The 25,666-nt window shown below is 39.5% G+C and overlaps 1 protein-coding gene across 11 annotated transcripts in view; it reads right to left on the bottom strand.

The window, feature by feature from the left end:
* Positions 1–25,666, bottom strand: part of RALGPS2 (Ral GEF with PH domain and SH3 binding motif 2) — a 141,982-nt gene that overhangs the window by 81,500 nt on the left and 34,816 nt on the right. For 8 of the 11 annotated variants that reach the window (XM_068691352.1, XM_068691341.1, XM_068691349.1 and 5 more), the window contains 3 exons: positions 14,466–14,597; positions 11,183–11,308; positions 1,216–1,266 (listed from right to left, as the gene is read on the bottom strand). In XM_068691352.1, coding sequence (XP_068547453.1) covers positions 1,216–1,266; positions 11,183–11,308; positions 14,466–14,522 — 234 coding nt within the window. In that variant the 5' untranslated portion in view covers positions 14,523–14,597. Of the gene's footprint in view, positions 1–1,215; positions 1,267–11,182; positions 11,309–14,465; positions 14,598–19,293; positions 20,157–25,666 lie in introns of those variants that run through there. The other 3 variants (XM_068691348.1, XM_068691353.1, XM_068691342.1) reach the window with 2 other exon arrangements.

Below are 25,666 nucleotides of genomic sequence, written 5' to 3'. Positions count from 1 at the left end.
CTGTCTCACTAAGCATATACTGCTGGCCACTTGGAGAGGCTAAAAGAACTGCTTACAACCATTCCCACATTCACTGACTTCTTCCTGAGTCCCAGGGTACATTTTATTATGGCAGTGCACGTTGCTGCAATCTGTAAACTTACCCCTGTTCCCCTATTCGCAATCAAAGCCAAGTATGCCCTGACAAAAACCTCATGAATAAGCTGCACATGTACATCATCTCCAAGCATCAAGACTACATATAGTCTTTATGCTCTACTATTACCTCCATTAAATATACAAATGACTACTCCATAATTTCAAGGTATGGAAACAAAGAACAATGGCTATATTACCAGCTATATTAAACTACAGTCAGGACCAAAAGCATAGCTGAAACACACAAGTGATATATGGAGCTATTTGTAAAAGCATCTCTAGCCTTGATACACAACATACAAAAATGTTTAAAACACTATTATTGAACAAAGGTCATGACATTGCAGAAATTATTAAACCCCTTCCTTCATCTATGAAAGTGAAACAGCACCTCTGAACCTCTTTATTGCGTAACAGGGACAGGTGTGCATGCGTGCTCCAAGCACAACAAATGGCAAAAGCACAGGAGGGCCACTGCATTCATTATGACAATGTAATGGGCAAACTGTGGTGTTTGTACTTAGAGGGGCTGCTATTTGCTTTTGGTTCTGTTGTAATACACGTAATAAGTATTTTTCTTTTCTCCTTCTTATCATGACCTTAATATATACTGAGATACACAATTGGTTTCTTAGCAATAAGGCTAGGATTGTAGTTTATTTGTTAAATACTTTGAAAAGGTAACAGAAAATGTCAGTTCAGACAACTAAAATACATATTGGGGCACACTGTGTACCACCCAGCTTATTAGTTAGTTTGGTTTTTCTTTGGATCTATCAGGAGCTGGAACCTACAACATTCTGATCAAAATTGTCAAATCAAGATGTTTATCATTCAAACATTAAAAAGCAGATACTTCATCTCTAGCACTGGTTGAACATATTTAAATACCAACAGAGCATTCCCCAAACAAATTGCTAGTTCCAGATATTTTTGTATTATAAAACCCATCTGCCTAAGAGTTACAGAAACCAAAGAACATTTATATTCATTGAGCATACTCACACTTTGCAATTCGGGAGTTTATGCATAATATTTTTCATTTAAGTTTGAAAAGAAAACCAGTGAACTACTCACCTCTGGTTGAATTGCTTTAAATACAGGGACATCCATTAGTGTTATCTGACCCTGAAATAAGAAATCATAAGTTAAGTTCAAAATTAACTTTGCATCCTATTAAGTTGCTGCACTGCTGGAGAAAAAGTGTACTTGTTCCATTGCATTTTACTGTTATTTCACTTCAATTTAGTAGCACATTTAAGAGGTTTTGGCTCTCACCACATAGCCATCCTGCAAAACCAAAGCGCTCCAAATTTTACATTTAATAAAATAAACAAATTATGAGAAATTATTCTCAGAAGCAGCTATATATGCAAGTCAGAGCTTGAGTTTAGACATACTGTATAACGACCTATCCAAGAATATAAGGACCTAACTTCAGTTACCCAAGCACAGTTTCTCTTCAGACTCTGAATTCTCAGTCTAGGCATTACACAACTCTATTGAAACATCCCCAAAATCTGCAGTTGATACTTGGACCATATTTGACCCACCTAAATAGCAAAGCTGAGTAATCCTGCAGTTGCACAGCAACAGTTAAACACAGCTATCACACTTCCACTGAGTCAGAATCAGCAAGTTTGTTTTCAATACGTCTGTCTAGCTTTGAAAGGGGTAAAGCAGCACTCACAAAAGTTTTTGTTTAGTTTTTGTGATTTTAAACATATTCAGAGCCTTATTTTAAGCAGTTTAGAATTGCTGTCTGCCTATAAATCCAATAGGAAGAGATCACCTTTTTCAAAGAACATGTAAGGTAGCCCACAAACACCGGTGCTATTCAAGTTGGATATCAAAATATCCTTTTGGCAGTGAATCCAGAGACCTTACTCAGTTTCAGCAGGTGCAAGCTGCTTAGCTATTTTCCCTGCTTCCTTAAAAACTGTGGTTCTTCTGTTTAAGTACTTGGTACACACCGAGACCACTGTGACTCTCCAAAACTGATTTCCATTGAATGGCGTTGCTGGAGAGCAGGTTGGCTTCTCAAGTAGAAACAGCCTTGCAGAAGAAATGAAACTAGGGTGCTGTAGTTGAAAGAGAGCAGGTGTTAAGAGATGCACCTGGCTCTTATGAGATGAAAAGATGGGTTTTGCCAGAAATTTGTATTTTGCAGCAGATCTGATGAAATTTACATCTCTTTTTATGTCAAACAACCAAAATTGTACAAATCAGTCCCAATTTCCCAAACTTGACACAATCTTCTGTTATTTTGCAGTACATCACTTAAGTAACAAGCTCTTCATGTGTCATTTTTATGAGCTTTCTTTCCTGGGCTCCACTTTAGTCAGCTGATGCTTCTTCTAATCTATGTTCTACACCTAGACAACATTTTTCTAAACTTGTGTTCAAGGGAGACTAGATCAGATCAATTTAACTCAACCCAGAGCAGAAAAACGAGAAAATACTCTTTTCCTTCAACTTAAACTCGACTCCCTTCCACCCATAGCAACTACAGTAAAAATAAACAAACTTTTGCCAAAACCAAAAGAATGCCTTCTGAACTAGAAGCAGCTTATCTCAAGCTCTTCTCGTATTAACAAGGGACCTACTCGTGAAGAGTAGCCAGTTTCTGATGCTCTTCTGCGGGTAACGGAAGGCTCTGGCTTCCGTTACCCGCAAAAGAGCATCAGAAACTCCTACATATTACAGATGTCGTTCTGGGTTATGTTACACTGTACTTGGCTAAGCAAAGAGCTTCATCTTGGTAATTTAATAGTCTGCCCTCTTATTGAGATCTGTGTTAATGGCTCTTTAGAGGACACAAATGGGTAAGGCATGGCTTTACTTAGGCAGGGAAAGGCACCTGACAAACAGACAGAACAAAGATATTTCTCCAAAAGCACGATAGTTAGGAAGGGAGTAAGAACAACCTTGTGAACGGATTTCTCAAGTTAAAACAGACTTGAAGCTAATAACCAAGAGGTATTCAGAGAAAACTTGTCCTAAGAAAGTTGTGAGGCTTAACATTAAATACATTTTTTTTTCCAGATATGAGAGTTTTCAGAATGAAGGAAAATACACCTAATAAGCCTCCAAGCTTAGAGTCCAAAGTCTAGATAGCAGCTAAATGGATCATTAAAGAGAGAAATACAGAATACTTGCTCCTCATCCAGACGCGGGAGAAATTGTTACCAGTCTAAAGTTTAATCCAATTATTCCTAAATCCTACTTAAAAGTTTAAGATGAGAAACTGCAAATGCATAGGAAACTGCTTCTCTACGAGCAATGGACTTATCTAAATACCGCACAGCAAGTCTGTACCACTGTGTAGAACAAACTTGCCTGATATTTTAAGCTCCCATTTGCTAGGAAGTACCAAAGCTCTTGCAGCCCTGGGAAGCACCTAACCATGTAACCACAGCTGCGCAGGCGTAAGCACCAGGGGACTGCACTTTCTTACCTGCAGAGAGCATGCAAGAGATAGGGGGACAGAAGGAAAGGGTGAATTCTTTTTTCTTACCCAATCCCCTCAACCATACAGCATCCACACATAAGCAAGAATTGACTTATTTTTCATTTCCAAGGGCAAGACCCCAATCCTGAAACACCAGTTTGTGTAACTCCATCTTTAGTCTACATCTGTCTGCTACACCATGCCAAGCCTTCTGGGAAATGTATTGTCTTTGGTAAATACATGACTAAACGTAGCACTGTGCTTCTCAATATAAAAAATGAATTAGGAAATTGACGGGTGAGGTGAAATCAAAATAACTTCAGGTTAAAAAGCACTTCAGGTTAAAAAGCAGAAGAGGCAGGCTGTCTGGAGAACTTTTTGGAACTATTAATCCAATTTAATACACTTTTTTAAAAATAAAATTAAGTAAAGCTTGAGTATAGGACATTAAAACATCCTTACCAAATGAACAAAACCAAGAAAATTGGCATTGCAGCGATTGCTAACATTTATGTGCAAATCCTCCTCACTGAAACAAGATTACAGCAGTGGAATGGAAATGAACCAGAAAGCCAATTCATTGTTCACACAAAAGCAGAAGAGAGTATGGTTAAAACCCAATGCTTTATTTCTTTCTCAGGAAAAATTTGTGTTCTTGACCAATCTGAACTGCCTTAGCTAAGTCAGAATGTTATTTGCTTCATGTTTATTCCTAAACAAATTATTACTTGAAGATCAACATCAGCAATTGATGAAAAAGACTGATTTTAATTTTGCACCACAATTCTGACATCAGAAGACATGCACACACTTCAAACACAGAATGGTATATTAACGCTACGCATAAATAAAATGAATAAAACTACACATGCCAATCTTCAAGATTAATGCTCATTACTAAAAGATTTGAAATGACTGCTACTAGTATCACAACACACAGAAGACAAGTCTGAGAACAAAAGATACAGCAAGAGTTGGGGTTTTGTTTCTGTTTGCTGTTTGTTTTTTGTTTTGCTTTGTTTTGTGTTTTTTTTTTTGAATGGGCAAGTGAGAATTTTTGCTAATTTTGTTAACACATTTTATTGCCTTCGCTAAAAGCAGTATCCATCTGTTACACCACTAGCATTTACTTTACCACTTGTTGAAGAAATATCCCTTATGCAGGTTCTTTCCTTAGAAAGTCTGCAGTGTCTTAAGGATTCCAAACACTTCAGTTGTTCACAACTCCAAAGCAGCAAACAATTGTTAGCTGAACCCCTAAGCTGATGGATACAAAACCATTTGGGTTCATAGATATAGCAGTGTACTCATGAGTTTTTTAAACCTCTGACAAAGCAAGATTTTTTTTTTTTTAAAACATCTACTCATTCATATTCAGAAGTCTAACACTTCTCTAAATTTTTACCCTTTTAAATGCGCTTGCTCACTGCAAAGCCAAAAATAAAGCAAAGTGAAAGGCCATTATTCTAATCAGCCCACTTGAAATGACAAAGCCTAGAAAATAATGTGTAATACTTGTTGGATGCTGTTGCTCAACTCTCCTTATAAAAAAAATTATACCATGGCCAAATCACGGGGAATTTAAACCCATAAACAAAGCCACTAACTTGTTTTTTGTAGCGAAGCGATACAATGCACTGACTTCTCTCATTTCAGTTCCTTAATCCAGCCAATACAAATTCCTGGATATCTCCCTCTCCTGAATGCGGTTCAATGGTTTAATACTCAAACTAAAAATTTCAAGTGTTCACATCGATTTGTTGCATGAAACAAGCCAACAATAACCTCTCTGGTTTGTGGTTTCTTTTTTTGTTTGAGCTCTCAGCTGCGTGCATTAAAAAGTCACACGCACAATTCGAGACCTTGATTTAAAGAAGCATTTTGATTAGACAAAGAAGCAGCAGCACTTAGTATTTTCTGCCCTTTCAGAAGTGATATGGCTATCGACTTCATCTATATATTAAAAAAGTTCTTCATTGCTCAGGCAATGAAAGAGCTGAACATTTTTTTTTCCTCAAATTGGCTTTAGATCTTGACAACAATTCTAGAATATGATTAGAAGAGGGGTTTTTGTTTAAGTGTATAATTACTGTCCTTCCAGATCCTCAGTCACTTGAGGAACCCTACAAGGGAAAACCATCTTTAAGGAATGGTGAATCTTGCAATTCCGATATAGGCATGTTAGAGGGAAGATCGTGTCCCCCCCAGCCTCCCTGGCACAACCAGAGGAGTATTTGTATGCACTGCTAAGACCTTGCATGGGGACACCCTTCAACAACAGAGTTTAAAAATATTTTAGCTCTCCTGGGTGTTGAGATATTGGACTTGTTAACAACTAAGTACGTCAATATACTAAAGTAATGACCACATAGCTTCAGGTCCATATAGAGAGATTTACCCCTCTTCTAAGGCAAGGCTAGGACGCTATAAACTTTGCATCCAGATGAATAAGAACCACTCCTCATTGTGCTGCTGCTTTGACAAATGTGGACGTCAATGAAATGAAATTTTAAAGTATTCCTCAAAATTCCTTCTTGCTTTTCTGTGAACACGTGCGACTACTCTCCTTCCAAAACCCATGTAACTTAGGAACTTCTGGTTGCAGTTAAAACCACTGCATCAAGCTCCTCTCCATGCTCCCGTACAAAATCTCCCATTTGATCCAGACTATAATCCCCCTTTTCTAGTCCCTAGACTTCTCAAGCATCAACTCTTTTACCAGGCTGCTTACTGTACTACAAGTTCTCCAGTCATGTACCTACCCCACAAGGACACTGCACATCCCATAGCTCCTTGACAGAAACCCTCATTGTGAAAAGAAAAACTAAGTTTCTGTCTGAGATGAAAAAAAAAGTCTGTATTTCGGTTATTGAAGAACATTGCCATAATCTGATTTTCCTTGAAGCCATGTTGGTTCAGGCAGCACTTCATAAATTGCTCCTTAATCTGAATTTTTAGAAAGAAATATATTTAAGCCTTCCAACTTGGCTTAGCACTGTCTCTCTGGGCTGCCAGAATACTTTTCCCTCACTGAAAAAATAGCTAAGCCTCTGTTAAGCACTGCATCTGTAGTAAAATAATTCTACTGCCCAAGATGAACACTGGGGGATTGGAGTTCCTGTGCTGAAACCCTACTTGTTTTCTCACAAAGTCCACTCCAGAACTTCTGTCACTAATAGTTCTTCCACACACTGAAATCACTGCTTCTTCCTCTCCTTGGGAAAATACTTATTTATTAATATTCTTCTGTAAAATAAAGCTAACAGGAACACATACAAGCAGATTTTATTTTATTGTTATTAAAGCAAATGCTCCTAGGTCCAGTACATCACTTTATCAAGCTGCTCGCAGACGCAGCGGACAACTTGCCAGATCACTGACAGCCAGCCCCAGGAGCTGCACAGGACCTTGTAGAGGAGATGCTGGATCTGTTGGACAGAGGAAGGTCTCCTATGGGGAACCTTGGGCCAGTTTAAGTTATTTTTGTTCTGTTGGAAGTGGCAAAAAAGGAGTTGTTGGACACCACACACCTCGAGACCTGTTTCTGCACTTGCATTACACGCTTCATTTACAAAACACACACTCGTGCTCTTTCTCCAGATATAGGTGTCTCGATAACTGTCACAAGAATGCCTCTGAGAAAAAATCCTTGTTTCATCTACACAATTTTAAAATGACCTTATTGTTTCCAAAATAAGCAATATTTCTTCCAACATCCATTTGACAAAGCTCAACTGGAATCCCAAGAAGAAATAGGCATACATCTTAACCAAACTTACTTTGTAACGCTTTCAGAGACTATGGCAAAGAATAAAGAATCCTTCTTAGATAACTAGGTGGGAAAAAAAAAAGCAATGGATTTATACAGCTGCGCTTCCCTTAATTCTACCTCAAATATTTACACCGCCGTGGCTAAGTCGAAGTATAAAATGGAAATGCGAGTCAAAAAGTAATAAACAGTCAAATAATTAAACAGTTGCAGTCTAAAGAGCAAGAATTTACCGTAAAGCAAAAAAATAAATATTTCTTCAACCTGAGGTTCGCCAGCATCTTAATTTGGAGCTCAAGTTCCCAAAGCATTTTTCTTTTTTTCTTTCAGTCTCACCAGCCCCGCTTTCTGCTGCCACTGCCCCATTACCATATCCCTCCCCCACAAATTGTGCCCTGGACGCTCGAAACCACAGATCTCCCTTCAAAAAAAATGGCCAGCATTCACTGTGGCTCTGCCTACCCTGTAAACACGCTGAATGGCTGCATCTACAGGGCCAGGCACCAGTGGGTAATGCTGGCACCAAGTCGCTTTGTGGCTTTCAGCTGTTTAATAAAGAAGTGAGCAGTGATCAGCCTAAAAGCAGGTATTTAGAGACAGACTCCTATTAGTTACAGCTAGAAATCTGTCTATAGAATCCCTCGCAGAAAACAAACATATCCTGCTTTATACTCACTGAATGGCATTCTTTTTCCCCAGGTTTACGAAGCACGCAGGCATTCAATACATCTTCCCAGGAGCTTTGCTTTTTCTGTGCATATATAGCAGACCATACATTCGTTTCCAACAGCAGCAGCTAGGCCTGAAGATCTCACCTGTTCCAGCTGCAGCACGGCCCTTTAACTTTACAAAACTTACAACACGCGGTTGCTCACAACGGTGTAAGTGCAATATTACATGTTTATTACAATAATCACTGCTGTTACTGTGCAAGACAGAACCCTGGAATGGTTGGAGTACATGTCAAAGTTGCTCAGAGTCCAAACAACAGCCCATCACAAAAAGGCACACCAACTGCACCTTCGGCATAATGCTCCTGGTGGGTGACTGCCAAAGGCAAGAATGTGAAAATAAAATCACTAATATCTACAGTTAGACTTCTTTGACTTGGTAAGCAAGCAATAGTTTTTCCAGTCCCTCTTGTCTCTTACTCACCCACCAACTGACTGAACAAATTAAGTTTTCAAGGAACAACCTTAACACGAGAGCTGAGAAGGCATCTTTGTATTTCAGCCTGGCACTACAACCACCAGCAGGAATCCTGTTTCCAGTATCTTTTAAACTGAATACCATTCAGATTTTTGCTCTTCTGCTCTCAGCCTAACTGTAGCAACCTGTACACAGTTACCTGCTTTCATCAAAACACAACACAACAGATACGAGATGAGACTTCCCAATGCTGATGCTGACTGTATCAGTTAACTCTCACCTTCAGGGCATCTGTGTACTGAAATTCTTTTTTCCTACGAGCCAAAACAACTTAGCAATTAATTAGACAGATGCCTAACTCTTGTGCAGGAACTTATTTTTCCTGCTGTTTTACTAGATTTTTATCTTGTCTCTCACACAACGTACTTAATCCATAACTTATTCTTCAGTTCACCACTTGAAAAAAAATGTATTATTTTGAAACCTTTATTCATCTACCAGATGAATACAGAATTTATTCTTTGGTAAATCACTGATGTCAGTAGTCTACACTACATCTCTTTTTACCAGAAGTTCTCACTACGCTAGAAACTTATTCTAGTTTGAAAAAGCAACTGGTAACATATCCGTGTCTAAGCTGAGAGGTACAAACCCACTGTTATAATGAAAACCTCACTAGCACACGTTTGCATTCTCATTGGTGCTGGTGTCCTGAAGAGCTTGACCATACTGTATCACTCTGGTTGTCTTCAGATCAGCACTGAAATCCTGGTGAAGATTTTACACTTTTCCATTACGGTAGGACTAAGAATGTGAAGAATAAGGAAATGAGCAATTAAAAAAAAAACAACTACAATGAGTCAAAGGTGTTTTTCTGCCAAGGTACTCAAGTTTTTGTCAAATTTACCTATTTTCACAACATTCAACAAGAATGACCACAAAAAGACAGCAATTAAGCAAGTGCTAGTGAAAAAAATAAGGTAAGTTTACCTGAAGAACTAAATATCAACTAGGAAGTACAGACGTGTATAGAAACATGATTAAAAAAATTAACTATAAGCTTGCCCAAGGGTTGTTCACTGACTACTGGAAATTTTGCTCAACTGTTTAAAATGCTTTAAGATATTTCAGACCAGTTTACAGCAAACAAGGCCTGAAAATAAATATTACAGAGGCTGAGACTAAAGATATGGTTTTCTTTTTGGAGAAACTGAGAAAACAGCAATATTACACCAGGTTGCATAAACCCAAACTACAATCACATGTGCATAATCATAATGGGAAATGCTGAAATAAAAAATTTGTAAGTGGAACTGTACCTAGTTTGAAGCCCGATATGAAAACAGTACACATTCCAGATTTCACTATAGATTTTAATAAAAATATTAAAATTGGATAGCATTTATAACAGGTAATATTTAGAATACTTGTGAAAGGTAAAAGTTTCTGCAAAGGAGAGATCATTTAAAAGAGCAAGAGGCCTATGAAAGGAGATGCCAAACAAAGCACCTTTTCATTTTGTCCAAGTCCGTGGCAGCAGCTCCACACAGACTATGGTTTTGGGCTTTGCACCCTCCTGAAGAGGAATGCGAGCATCATAAATGCACTAAGAATCCTTGATAAGATCCAAGGCTGAGAAGGACATGATTGAGAGGTGACTTCTGTTAGAGGTTATGCATGAATACAAGAAGTCTTACAACCCATGTACTACCAGAGACCATTAACTGGAAGGCTTGATGTTCTATGATTATCCCCAGTATGAACATGTACAAGCAACAAAGTTTTGCTGATTTGTTACTATTGAGCTTAAATATTTCCATACTGTGATGGACTAAGACATTCATCCTGAGAACCTGCAATACTGACTCACAGCCAACAGGTGTCCAATCGAACTACTACCAATGCTGTTTTGCAGGAGAAGAGTTGAAACAGCAACACTCAACTGAATGTTATGTGGGCCTTCCGTAACACAACCAAAACACCACCCAGACAGTCCACATACAAGCCAGTCATAAGAGTTTTCCTCTGTAAAGTTAAAAAAAAAAAAAAAAAAAAAGTTGAATTCCCAACTAGTGTTGGCAGAGGTTATAAACAGTTTTTATGATGCCACTGCTTATTTTAATACAGGACTATTTTGTAATAACAAGAGTGAAAATTTTCTAGCCCCACTAAATGTCATCAGAAATTGTCACCGACTTCAGCTGGGATGTGCTGTACCATCTGCCAGCGTCTGACACTGGCTGGGCATTATGCAGGAATGGCTGTATTAAAAAACAGCAATCTGTACCTTCATTAAACCAATCAGCATAAATAAACAAACCATCAAAAGGATTAAATTAAACACCTCCAGAAAGAAAAAAAAAACAAGTTCAGATCAAGTATATCCTTTCAGCTACTATGCACATCTCAGAATTATGGTGTATCGTACAGATTTAAGGATCTTTGGTCTACATTGCACACAATAACATGAAAACACCTGGAGAGCCTAGCTCCTCAACATTAACCTAATGTTGATGTTGACTACTCAACATTAACCAGAATATAGACAATGAAGAACAGGACAGGATCCATTTTTGAAACCCAAGAATGGTGGAAATGAGTTGCAAAACATATAGGAATGGGGAAGGGTAGGGAAAATTGAAAAAATTACACAGCAACTAACAAAAATTACTTACGGCATATTCTTCTGGTGTAACCTTCAGAACATCAAATACCACTGCATCAAAGCTCTTCTTCAGTTCTGCTGAACCTTTGTCACTCAAAGATTCAGAACTGCTACTCTTCTGCAAAAACAAACAAAACTACCGATGATATTTTGGTTTTGTCATCTTTTTACACTGCCAAGATCAAAATTCCTTTTCAAACATCACTTTTTTTTTTCTATTGGGCAAATTAACAATTAAAAAATCCACAGGACTTACTGTCTCCCAACAAAGATCACTTGATTCAAAGACTCTCAATCTGATTTCAATGGACTTCAAAAGCACTTTTCAATACACAACCCTTATGTATCTCAGGATGTAATTAAATTTCAGTTTTGTTGAGAAAAAGTTAACAACAAGAATCAAAATCTGAACTACAGAAAAAATCACTAATGAGGAAAAAAAGACAAGGTCTGCCCCAAAAGAATGCATTTGTATCTAAGAAGCTTAGTATAACAATTAGGGTTTTTTGTTTGTTTGTTTTGTTGTGTTTTTTTTTTTTAAATGGTAGTAACTCGTATCTGGCAGAGATACCAGATCCAACCTAGATTATTTCATGAATCGGTATCTAGAACATACAGATATTTGCTTCCTTGAAAAAATACAAATATTGTTCAAAAATTAACACTTTGTTCAATACGAAAACAATACATCTGCGTTACAAATAATCACTTCCATTGGTATACAGATTCTGTTCAGTCATCACACTTTTTTCACACGGAGGTTGAGATGTCATATCCAGATGTACATTTCACATTTGAGCCCCAGATGTATCTAACTCAGAAATATGCACGCAGCATGCAATTTTTCTGCTCCCCGCTCTCCTGTGAAGACCTGAAAAGCTAAGCATTTTTGTTTGCTTATTTTTTTCCGCACTTACAGGACTTTGGTAAAAAGCATACTCCTGACTAAGAGGAAGAAATGAGATGAGACATGAACAGAAAGCATCATGAGGGACCACAAGTAGTACAGTCAGTAACTGTATGAGCTTTTAATGCTTCTTCAGCAGCCAGTATGCTCGCCTTAAGTACAGTGTAACATCTATAAGCTTCAGCAACAGCATAGTCTGGACCTAAGTGCTAATGGAGCTCCCCCATCAGATTTGCTACTACTTTGTTTTGGAGACTTTGGAGAGAGAGAAGTCGAGCAGTGATGCACAGAGTGCTCATGCCCTTGTTGGGAGCTCCAACTCCATTGCGACAAAGCACACTGAACACAAGCCAGAAACCAGTCTTATGTTGGAGACTGATACATCCTTAACCACTCTAACGCCTGCTAGGAGATATCGTAGGGGTGTACACCTCCCGGAAAGCTGAAAACATTAGACTTCGACCCACATAATGTAGGCACTTTCTGACAGTCCTTGTAATTTTACTGCTAATGTTCTAAACTTAACATATGACCCTCACTATGGGTCATATGCACAACATGCATACAAACGAGCGTTTTCACCGTAGAAACCATTTTCACCGTGCTTCCAGTAACATCCTGCATCAAGCCTGCTGATGCCAAGACAGAAGGAGAGATAGATAGCACACTGTCACCAATGCTGGCAAACAGTTCTTCTGTTCTAATGTCTTCTCCTGAAAACCTAACAGTATTTTATGGCTATACTATTTATTTTGACTTTGGCTTCCCAATTACTACAAGTGCATTTGAACTCCTTGAGAGTTCAGCCAGCTGAAATTTAACTCTTGTCCATATTTCAGCATTTTTGTTGCAAGAACAGATAGAGAATATTCATGCTCATTTAATGTCCAGTTTTATTGAGCTTCTTCTGACAGTACCATCTCTCTGAAAAAAAAAAAAAAATGCCTTTGGAAACATCACCAAAAACTCCAAATCAGATGCGTGTTTTCAGTAACCATTGTACTACATTTTCAGAAACATTTCCCAGTTAGTAAAAAAAAAAAAAAAAAAAAAAGACACCTGCTGAAAGCAGATTTATGCAACATTTCCCGTCTTTATTACACTCCTAATCGCAACATTTTAAATGTATTTTACTTAATTTTTATCAGACAACATGTAAATAGTCAAGACTCCTGTTGAGTAAGATGAGAGCTTTCCTCTACGAAACCTTTCCAGTTACGTGCCAACAAGTGCCAATTCAACAATTCATATTAAGGGAATTACAATACTTGAGAAATTGGTGGAGATACTTGATTCTTTTCAATCACACAACACTATTCCTTTCACCTTGTTTGGACTACTTTCCATTCCCATCCACACGCACAAGTGCATAGCACACATGCAGCCGTACTATTAAAACAGATCTGTAATACACATATGAAATGAACATCTTTAAGGCTCAAATATTCTTTCAAGGAAGCAACCTTTTTCAGGACTCGGTGGCTTGTATCACTCTCATTTGCAATGTTCACGAACATTGTATTTTAAATAAAAAAGGGGAAAAAGACAAAATGAAGTCTACCGTGTTAAGAACACATTTGCAATTTGACAAAAAAAAAAAAAAAGAAAATATTCATCAGCAGTAAAATAACTGTCTTTCAAAGCAGAAAGCTTTGCTTCTTTTTGTACGTCTGTACAAGCCAAGGCATGCCACCCTGAAGAGAAACAGTGCATCTAGAAATATTACTCATAATACATTAAGGGCAGATTTTAAGTTCCCATCATTCCAATAATACAAGGCATTAGAAAACAATACTTAAGGAGGGAGTGATTTGCAAGAGTTTTGAAAAAACAGATCTTGTAAGCCCTCTATCAGTGCTAAGACTCTCAAACAGATCCTCACTGGCAAAAAAAAAAATCAAAATCAAAACCAAAACCTTCTGGTACTTACCTCCCCCCCACGCACTTAATAAGTAGATGGCAAATGGAAAATTACATTAACTTCAAAATACGAAAAATCACTGTCAGACTGCCCCAACACACACACGCTACCTGTCAAAGTCAAGAACATTTCCCACAGGCCTTGCCAGCCCAGCTTAGTGCACTAAGAGCATCTATTATTGTTAAAACTTGAAAAGAAAAGCTTCCTTGTCTAGATGTGATGGTAAGAGCACAGAAAAGGCAGTTACTGGCTATGGCAAGGCTGTAAATGCTAGTTCATGCTTTCTGTTGGTATACAAAGGTCAGAACTCTATTCACATCTAAACTGGGGCACATAAAACCAATATATCCATTTAAACAAGAATTTCCTGTGCCAGACCTGTTAAAAGAAAAGATTACTTTTGGGTACATTTAAAGAACTGAGTATTTATGATTTTCAGTACCTATTGAGTTTTACAATCCTTACCTCTGAAGCAGTAGCTGCAATATTAACACTGCTTGACTGCCCGTTCATTAGATCCATACTGCCCACACCATTAGTCCTCGTCCCTACATTTACAGCAGAAGGATCATCTCCAAGGCAACTGAATGATCATTCCTACAAGAACAAAAAGTCGATCAGAAGGCAGTTTGTTCAAGCGTTTTAAACAAGATTCAACATTGGAAAAAAAAAAAAAAAAAAAGAACTCCCAAAATGTTTGGGCCTCAGTGTGCTGCAGCCTCAGATGCATATTCCACAACTACCTGCTTAATGTGTAAGGAACAACGAAAGGTTCAACGGCAATCAGCTTCTTACTGCTAGCATAGGCCTTTGTATTCTTTTCTATACGCCAAGTATCAACACGTAAACGTATGCATTAACCCCAACAACGCTTGGCCTGCAGCACAGTTCATGTATGATTCTTTTCCTTTGATAACAAGCTTTATAAAAGTATACTGCAGATGTTAACTCTACTATACAGCTTCTCTAAGAAGTTATCCAATGCTTCTTTATCTTTAACACCTATTCATCAGCTTTAATCGAAAATTATCACATTAATAATATCATAATTTAAGAATACAAGTGGAATTTACCTTTTTGTCCACAAGCTACCCAAACTACCCATTGGAAATAATAACATGTGCATGCACACTGGAAAATCACACACACTAACTTTTGATGCATCCTTGCAAGGATACTTTCAGTTTTCATTTCTCCAGAGAAAAGGCCACAAAGAAATTGAAGTCTTTGGCATACACTACATGAAAAGAGTAAGACTACACAGTGTGTATGTCTAACAGACAGAACGAAAATTGGCTTGGGCTTAAATTTCATGAGATGCTAGTGCCCTCTAGTGTGAGAAAAATTACACAACAGTTTTCATAGGTGTATGTTCATAATGAGTGACTGCTCCTGAATTTATTTTTGAAATTCACTTTTGGTTTGTAGTTTGACTCCAGGACTGTTACACAGGCTGCAAATAAATGGTAAAGTTAAGTGACAGGTAGCTGAGCAATATGGCATGACAAGAAGAAAGTATTACTGCGTCAGATGTTTAAGACCTCTGTATCACGAAACAAATAAAATCATCTGGAAACCTGTCTCCAAGTGCAACAAAACAGCTATATCAGACAAACAAGCCTGGAAGGCAAGAAGCTGCAATATTTAAATAATAAAATAAAAGCAATAACTTTAAAATGTCATTGTCAGAATGCAATACACAAAGGAGGTCAACTGAAACAGAGAACCAATTGTGAATTCCAGCCAAACATTATTACAGCTGCTAGGTATTTTTGGGTAGCAGTAGTCCTTGTCTGACCTACCCTGTGCTACACTTCCACAGCTTGGAACAGCCACACACATGCTAGGGTCTTTGTTTGTTTGTGTTTTTTTTTTTTTTTTAAAGAAACTTTGATGGGGCTGATCTGATTCACAACACAGAAAACACTACACGCCTCTCTATCGTTATACTCCCAGCCCATACACTGTAATTAACATTATGTTACCTCCATTAAAAATACCAGCTAAATTCTAAGTGCAGTCCATAAAAAAGGGAAAAAAAACAAACACTCCTGTTTGGCTTGCAAACTCTGTTTTTGTCACCGTCTTCCTTTCCTACCCAACTTACCTGCCAGACCATCTCACACAGCATAGTTCTAGCTCCCCCATGCTTCTTCTCCGTACCCTGTTCATTTACTGAACAGAAAAGCAAAGAAATGATTTCTAAAACATGTCATAATTTTCTTTCATCCAGTGACAGCAGAGGACAGAAATATGAGTTCTCCAAAATCACTTTCAGGCTCTCCCAACGTCCAAAACAGTTCTGTTGTCCCAACTTAATCTTATTCTCTACTGAAAAACTAACCTTTAGCTCGTGTTTTTAATCACTCATTATAAAGAAAATTGACAGTTTGCACAACGTCATCCTACTACACTGCCTATAAACGTATCATACAACACCAACCTTAAGCAAAGGGCTACACCCTTGTCTCACAGATACTTCTGTTCCCTTCCCCTGGGGGTAAAAAGGAACTGGGGAGAAGTGTTTCTAACCAAGGAAAAGTGAAAGCTAACTTTTCCTGGAATCACAGAACTGCGGAATGGTTTGGGTTGGAAGGGACCTTGAAGCCCACCCAGTTCCACCTCTCCTGCAACAGGCAGGGACACCTCCCACCCAGCCCAGGCTGCCCCCAGCCCCATCCAGCCTGGCCTTGGGCACTGCCAGGGATGGGGCAGCCACGGCTCCTCTGGGCAGCCTGGGCCAGGGCCCCACCACCCTCACAGTAAAGAATTTCCTCCTTACATCTAATCTAAACGTACCCACTTACAGTTTAAAGCCATTCCCCCTACTCCTATCCCTAGGCTCCCTAACAGGGTTCCTCCCCAGGTTCCCTGCAGCCCCCTCCAGGCCGCTGGGAGGTCTCCTTGGAGCTTCTCTTCTCCAGGCCGAACAACCCCAACTCCCTCAGCCTGTCTCAGCCAGAACAAAACAAATCTTGTTTGTTCTGTCAATGGAGTTGGAGCACGCTATCTGCTTCTGTTATGACACAGCAAAACTGGTACTTTTAAAGAAAGTGCATATGCACGGGATTCAGTGGCGGCCCATCTTGTCTCCTGCTATTACAACTCCTCTTGTGGTTTGTGTAATAAGAATATGTTGAAGCTCAGATTTTGAGACTCCTGCAGGAGTGCTAGAACCATGAGGTGCCTAAGTATATTAAAAAAAAAATAATAAGAAAAAACACTTAGAAACCCCTGCATTAAAAAGAGGCTGGTATCACAAAAATAAAACATTTGCCAACCAGGCTGTATCATCAAAAGATGTCTGTGCAATCTTGATTGTGTGCCCATTGCTACCTTCTGACATTACCTTTGAATGCATTTACAAATACCTCTTCCCACTCTGTGAATACATAGCAAAGGGGCAGAATTAGCTCTGGGCTGCCAGAAACCAGCATTTACCAACTGCAAAGTTCCAGAACTCACCACATTAGCAGAGCGTGCTTAGGAAAGCTGCACTGCATCTGAGAGCACCCTGCTCCTTCCGTAACGAAAAGGAGTTGAGACAACAGTTGTGGTCGGTATCTCATTTAAGAGAAATAAAAATCCTAGCAGTGGAATAATCAAGTATTTAGGTTGGTATGCACCCTTCTGCTCCCCACCACCAGAAGCAAGGAACAGCACTAGCAGAAAGTGATCGATGCCAGTGTGAAACAAACAACTGCTGCCAGGCTGCAGCAGTGGGTGTCACTGTTGTCAGTGTGCCCAGTATATCCGATTAGAAAAACTGAATTACATTAAATTGAACTTGCATTTTTTTTCCTCTTCAGTTTAAATGCCTTTCTGAACACCAAGGCATTCATGAATGTGGAACTCAAAAGTTTTATAGGCAGCATGAGACGTGCTTTTAAGCCAGTCTGAAAGCTGGGCTGTTGGATGCCCTGGCAGTACCTTCCTATCTCTTCATGCCATGTATGCCATATAGTAAAAAGCAACCCAAAAATACTGCAAAAAGATTTGTCATATGCAAAGAACAAAAATGTCCAGACTAAGCAGGCACAGCTTTCAGTTTTCCTTCACCTAAGGCAGTATTTGGGGACCATTACAGCAAGATGCCCAACAGGACACCTGAGCTCAAATCCTTTCCAGTACAGAATCCAGGGATATTCTTGTCTCAGCATTGGTCAAATTCTAACAGTACTTTGCTTCGTATGTTTTGCAAAACATACTGTGCAAACAACATTTTAAAATATGACCCTAAAATTACATTAAATATGCCTGCTAAGGTCAATATCCAGAACTGTGAAGAGCTTTGAGGAAGCATAGCCAGTGTGATTTAGTGAACAGGTCGAGAGTTACGATGACCAACTTCCTCTTTGCTATTATTCATAATGTCTGTACAAATGTCTGTCAAAACAAATGCCATTTGTTTTGTTCTCTAATCCCAATAAAAGAAAGAAGTGCCTGCACAGACTACGATCATCTAAGAGTGCAAAGCCACTACCAAAGACTTGGTACCAAAGAACTGTAAGACCAAAAGACCTGTTCAAGATGCAATCAAGCTCCTGAACTCATGGAAACTCACTGGTATTTTGATAAACACTACAGAAAAAAAAAGCTAGGAACAGAAAACAAGGAACAGAAACATATTGGGCTTTGCAGTTTTCAATTTCCCATACACATAGCACAGCCTAACTAGATTTAGCTATTCCATACCATGCCCTCAAGATGCTTCAATGAAACCTTGCAGCCACTGACTGAATTCCAATTCTGGATCTGAGCCTTTGGATTCTTATCAAGAATTGTGCTGTGTTTTTTTTTTTTTTTTTTTTTTTTTTTTTTTTTTTTTTTCCAGCATTGCTTGGCACTTTCTAAATTAACAGTAATTTTAACCACTGAGCACAAGACAGAAGCTTTCATCTCCTGGGTGCCAAGTCGCATCCTTCTGTCTGGAATCAGTTTGTGGAACCACTTCAGCAGCTGGGATGCCTCACCACCCTTCTGATTAGAACTTGGTAAATACTGAGAGCCAATTAATCTATACCTTTTCCCATACGTAGGTACAAGCAATTATGCATTCTGCACACAAATTTCCACCTTCCATGAACACCTAGATGTGCTCGTGGTTTTAGGTGCTGAGTTCCTGATTCCTCCTCCAACTCCCGTGCAGCAATTTGAAACAGAACTCTTTGCTAGGTCACAAACAGCCCAACCAACAGAAATCCAACACTAAAAACATGCAACACTTAAGATACTGATATTTTAATGCCAATACTTTGCCTTGATCTTTTTTAAGTACATATTTTTGAAATACCTTTTAGTCTTTCCTTTGTTGAGAGGGACATAGATCACAGTTCCCATCAGATCACCGTACAGATGCTGTCACTCAGTGGGGTTGCACAGGACCAGGAAGTGATGCAGAGAATCCCGATGCCCCAACCCACAGCATGAACACCTTGCATGCCCAGCACACCTCTTGCAGGTCCGTTCCAAGTCGGTAGCTGCAAGTTCCTGACGTTGCTGTATGGTGGTGCTGCGTGACCCCAGCTGCACACAAGCTGCTGCACACCCAAGTTCACTCTGCTTGGAAGTGGTTCAAGTCAGCCTAGGGGCACGCAGGCGCCGGGGAGGGTTGCGTAAGGAAGACAAAGTACACTGGCACACAGGCATGACGGTCACCATGGTATACCTGAACTCGTACCACCTGCCGTCGGGGCGAGGGCTGAGCACATTGTTCTTCCCTACATTTGGTGCACACACACCTCAGTATGCCTGGAAGACCTGCATACATAAAGGGCCGTGTTGGCACAGGAACATATTACCTAATAGGAAAGAAGCCCCACTTATTTGCTGTATGTTGTCTGCTCCACAACAGGAGAGATTCTGGAAGCGGCACGAGACCGAATGGCAGTAACAAGACATTCGAGGTACTGCAGAAGGGAAAAACCCAAGGCAGTCTGAGCGACCCACCAAGCTTTTAACTCTCTTGACTTCAAGAGAAATGCATGACCTCCTCCTGCCCCAGAAGCCACTGCTCTTTATTACCTCCCGTCAGGCCTCTCAAAGTCCACAGAAGCTACATAAACACAGGTAAAGCTGGAAACATGCCTGAAGATAGCTAGAAAACTTATCACCTTCCTGGGCAACTGCTAAAAGGCAAAACCAGAGATAACTGTTTCAAAACAAAACACACCCTACACCTAAACAAGAACGCCACACACAAAAGCCCCACAACTAAGCAGAAAGCCAGCATGGAATAAGGGAGAGGACAAAATATGCATCCAACATGGAAAGAAGATTTTCCTAAGTTAAACTGAATTGCACCTTCCAAAGTATATTCTTCAGTGTTACGCTGGAAGCACTAAAACCAGAAAAGCAAAGTTTCTGCAGAGTAAAAATAGGGATACTATGTGCGTAGTGTTGAACAAAATGAAGGTGCCTTAAACACACTTTTTAACTCAGTGTTCAGCAAGCATGACGGTATTAAGAGGTAATAAAAGATAGCAAAATGATAAAAATAGGAACTTTCACGGTAGAAATGAAATAAAAGCTCAAGCAACTCAATATAACTCCATGCCCCTGGAGGAAATTTATCACTGAAAAGCTCAAATCCCAGAGCTAAAACTTCCCTTACTAACAAGTCTCCAGTCAGACGTATGAATCTTGACAAAGCACTTGATAAGCTGCCACAACTAGTGAGGACTGAGATAAAAGCCTCCAGTAGAAGACATGCAAGTAGATAATGACATGACGAAATCAGAGATACAGGAGCATGATTTTGAACATTAATATTAGACTAGGAAGAGATTACTAAAGGTTATTCAATATGCAACACCAGTACAAATATTGGGAGAATGATATAACTGAGAAATAGAGGAAAAGCAACACAATACAGACAGAATAAAGCATCTGGTAGACAGGAGAACGAACAAAATTCAATCATTACAGAATCATTTGGGATGATACCTGCAAAATGTGTACGAGTCTCAGCACATCATTTGGAAATGACTAATGCTTGCATTAGTTGTAGACAAATACTCAAGCCAATGCATTTCATAAGAAATGCTCTATTCCATGCAGTTCTGGCCATTCAGCTTTTAAAAGACTTGAACCCAAACATATGCAGGGAAGGGCTTCCAGGTTGATGGAAGACTCCATTATAGAAGGGGAAACAAGGAGACCTCATCTTGCTTATGCTAACAAACTGAAAGCTGCAGGAGGATACACTTGCTATGTGTAAATAGCAGGAGGACAAACCAAAGGAGTGGGAATAAAATTCAAAGTTATGCTTAAAATCAGAATATTGCAACCAGGTTCTTAACAGCTTCTGGAAAACAGTATTAAAATACACAAAGCCATAGCTGATAGCTGATTCTAGACTCGTTCCTGAAAGAAATTGTGTTACATGGTGCCTGTGGGAGCAGTGCAGCTCACCCAGTATCGCAGAGCCCTTCCTTCACTGGTTCACAGTCCTGCTGCAGACCCAAAGCACCTCCTTCCTCCTTCTCATACATCTCAGCTGCTCAGATGTGTCACACATCCACTCCTTCCCTAAGCAGCTGGTGCACAACAGTCAGGGAAATATCAGCTGTTTAAGCTCCAACAGATGAAATCAAAATCTACAGAACAGCCACAAACAGAAGAATCTTTTTATCAGGTTTTACAATGAAGTTTTAAGTACAAAATGATGCTTTGTTGGAACATGATCTTTAATTTAGATTCCCTTCTCTCACAAGTGAGGTTCTGAATCTGTTTTAAGCAAACGCTACCTATATAAATCATTTTCACCATCACGTGTGCTTACATTCTGGACAACAAAGTTACAGTGCTGCTTTTGTGCATCTCATACTTCTGAGCTCTAGAAAAAAAAGTAAGATAAAAAGACATAGATAACATTAAGGCAATAGACAGTAAGGCTCTGTCTCAATCGTATCTTACTCAATTTCCAACTATCAAGATGATTTCTTTGTGGTGCTCAATGCTTGCCTCTTCCACTCTCAAGAGCTGGCACATCCCATAGCTTCCATTTCCTCAGATGAGATAAAGAAAGCCTCACAGATCCAGGAGAAGCTCTTTCTCCAGAACACAAACTGCTCAGTTACCCAATTCTAGTACAAAAACAAAAAAAACTATCAGCTCTATCTGTAATCAACTTGCAATGAAGTCCAGCTGAAAGTTTTCTGAGAACTGCACACAGAAGAGATGCTTACTGTTCTGACCTCTGCCGTTCAAAAACGAGCCCTACCCAGTGGAGACAACCGACTGGTAGCCCAGAGTTAACTGGTAGATACCACGGCACAAGGCACTAGCATCGGTGCACAGCTGCGAACATGAAGTGAACAGAAGAGCCACTGCAAGCGACAGAGTAAGCCAAAAATGTGAACATGTGTTTAGCGTGCTATTTGAGTTCAGGCTGGGGTTGTAAGAGGTCTGCTTTCTTTTGACAAAAAGCTCTGTCCAGTGGAGTTCGGGACTTGTAAGATAAAAGCCATGTTCACTAAATAAGTAACTTTACTGCGTAAGAACAAGTTTCTGTTCAAAAATTACTTACACATTATCCAGTTCCCCAAGTTGTTTGTTTGGTTTGGTTTTTGCTTCAGGGATCACTAGCAGCCTCTACTCCAGCTTGTAGCTCTTTAGGAAGGACACTGCACAGAGCAATGTCTTACTCCTTTGGATTTAGCTATTATTTTACGGCTGCTGTCAGAACAGACTGAACATCTTAAGTCACAATGTGTGGTTTGCTTTTCCTCACATACGCCAAGAGGACAAGCATTTGGGAACCAATGGTGTAAGCACAGAAAGTACACTGAGTATATTAAAGTTTCTCCCTCCTCTATCTCCCCCTCCAAAATTCAAGCCTGGTAATAGTTTAGCCTGTTTAAGAAACATTTCTTCAAATGTTTGAAGAAATCCAGGCTTGTTCATTCAGGAACCAGAAGACAATTCCCAAACACACAAGGCAGGAGAAATCACATCCTGGAGACATTTTCGGATGACAGCAGCTACTGACATTTGTTTCCATGAACAAGAGGCACAAAGAGAGCAACTAAAATAAATAGAATGATTTAAACTAGAGCCAGACAGCCTAACTAATGACACAGTTCTACAAGATGACAACCTTGCCATGGCTCGCTTTTCCACGACTCCCGCTGCATGGCCTTGTAGCAATCCATTTTGTTTGCAGACGGAAGGAACAGCAAAAGATTGATGTCGTGCTGATCAACTGGCGTGCAGTTTGCAAAGTATTTTTGTTATGGGTTAGACATACAGGCATGGCATCAGGGGAACCAAGGGAAGAATGCATCCATGGACACCACGCTGTGAGGAGGAATCATACTTAAACAAGCACCAGCAGTGTCCTCAGTGCCACCACTATGAATTTCAGGATCCATAACAGCCTATCCTTTTCAGAAGTATCCAGATCCACGCTTCTGTTTTGTTTCTGGATTTTACAAACACCACCCCACAGGGAAGAATTATTGTAAACTGTGCATCAGCAACAATACCACAACATAACCCCTGAGAATTCTCTAGAAGTTGCCTTTTTTATGCTTCAGTTTAAGTTTTCTGCCTTTAAAAAATAAAAAAAATGAAGTTTTAAATAAGACAACGGTGAAAATTCCAGCAGAAAAGGAACATGAAAATGATAATCTACAAACAGGCCCACATGGGTAGCATACTTTGTCTCAGAAGAGAACTGAAGCACTTCACAAAACAGTTTGGAAAATGATTTCAGTACCATTTTCTTTGCAACAGTGCGCAGGCAAGTTCTGAAAACCACATGACAACTGCCAACAGGAGCTCTTTGTCACTGTCAGTAGGCCGCAGGAGCTGTCACCAGCAGCCACGACAACTCACACACCAAAAGTGCACAGAAATCAGTGATGAAAACTGAAACTGAGGACCTAGACACTGAATATCACGCATGCACGTAAAGAAAACCCGAATATCCATGCAACTCCAAGTCACCTTCTGTAGACGTTAGGCGGTGCAGTCAGAACGGGGAGCAGCCAAAGCAGAAGCAGCACGATGCAGCCATCCCAGGGAGAGCTTTTTAGCAACTAGAGATGACGCAGGACCAACTGCTGCTGAGTAACAGCCGCCAAATCCACGGAGCTCAAGACCCGGCACACACACTTGCCTCAACTGCGTGCTGCCTTTGTACGACTGGACAAAAAGGCAGAGAGATTTCAGAGTTATGGCAAAGATGACAAAACCCCTCCCACTGAACACCCACCGCTGGCATTGATGAGGAAGAAAATATTGTTGAGAATATTTTACCTCTTTTTTTCTTGTCAAGCCATGACACACTATGTCAGTCTGTTTTAAAATCCAGCTTTCAGAGATAAGAACAATCCTCATCACTAACACCTGTGATGTCAGCATTTCAACTCTTTTCCCTTTAATTTTTCACTTTTACCACCTTGCATCTATGTGGAAATTTGCACAGTTGCTACAGAATGGTGCTAACGGGGAAAACCTACTGGCTTATCCATTACCTGTACTTGGTGTGATGGATATGAGGCGCAAATACAACAGGCATTTGGGGAAGGGAGCTGGATTTACTGTCTGTGCCAGTGAATTCTGCCTGTGCCATCATCCCGTGTTTGTTCATAGAATCATGTCAAGCTCGGTTTGTCCAACTTGTACAAGCAAAAAACACAGCAGTTGTTTACCCACCCAAGCAGCCAGATCTTTTCCATGTTTCTCACTCTCTTCAGAAGAACCTCAGTAAGTAAGGCAACTGATAAGCAACACGATAAGACTCAACCACCACCAGCTGAATACTTTTCTTCACCTAAGACTAGTCAGTAACTGCTGGCTACCAAAGCACCTGCCTAAAAAAATAAAACATGATAGAGAAACAGCAAATCCAAGATAATGCACACATGTACATGGTATTTCAGCAAAACAAACACATGTTACTGTCTGGTAGTGAGGACCAAGCATGCCTTCACTTCCATTGCAATCATTTAGAAATGTTTTCATGAAGGAGGACAATATATTGTTATAAGACTTTATCAGATTTTTCCTTGTTAGCAAAACAGAAACACTAGGTTGCAGAGAGATCTCATCTCATTAGATACTCAAAGCAGACAAACTTACTTGAAAGTGTGAAGTTCTGGTAAAATCATCTCATTGCTTGTACAATGACAAGAGTTGAAGCACCAGAAAAAATAAAAGCAATTTCAGGTAAATGGATAGTATAAATTAGAGCCCTGCTAGAGCTATTTCTAAGCCATCTACCTACATTATTGATGAAAGTATTTGTTCTAGAGAAACAATGACATAATAAATACCTACATAGTTTGTAGAACTTGTATAATTGATGGAGAATACAACATTTTCCAGAAGACATCAAAAAGACATCAAGACGTAACACAAGCACTAATTTGAAGAGCAGAGCTGGCAAAGCATGGGATCCAACTAAGTAAACCCATTTGTGTACCTCTAATAGCAGGAAAGTCGAGCCTCACATTCTTGATTAAAAAACAAGGGGAAAAAAAAAGAAACTGCAGGAGAAAGATAAAATGATGGAATTCTTCACAGTGTGTGACAACTCTAAACCAAGCAGGGACCAAGGAAATCAAATATTTTCTCCAGGTACTTCCTAAGGAGGTATAGGGACATTATTTTGTTTGAGCCATGCTTCAAATAAGGAACGGAAAAATCATTAGCTGCTA

Source organism: Anas acuta, chromosome 8 (assembly GCF_963932015.1).
Source record: "Anas acuta chromosome 8, bAnaAcu1.1, whole genome shotgun sequence".
In the NCBI taxonomy this organism is placed as follows: Eukaryota; Metazoa; Chordata; class Aves; order Anseriformes; family Anatidae; genus Anas; species Anas acuta.
Note: the sequence above shows the minus strand (reverse complement) of the source record. Positions and strands in the feature narration are given on the sequence as shown.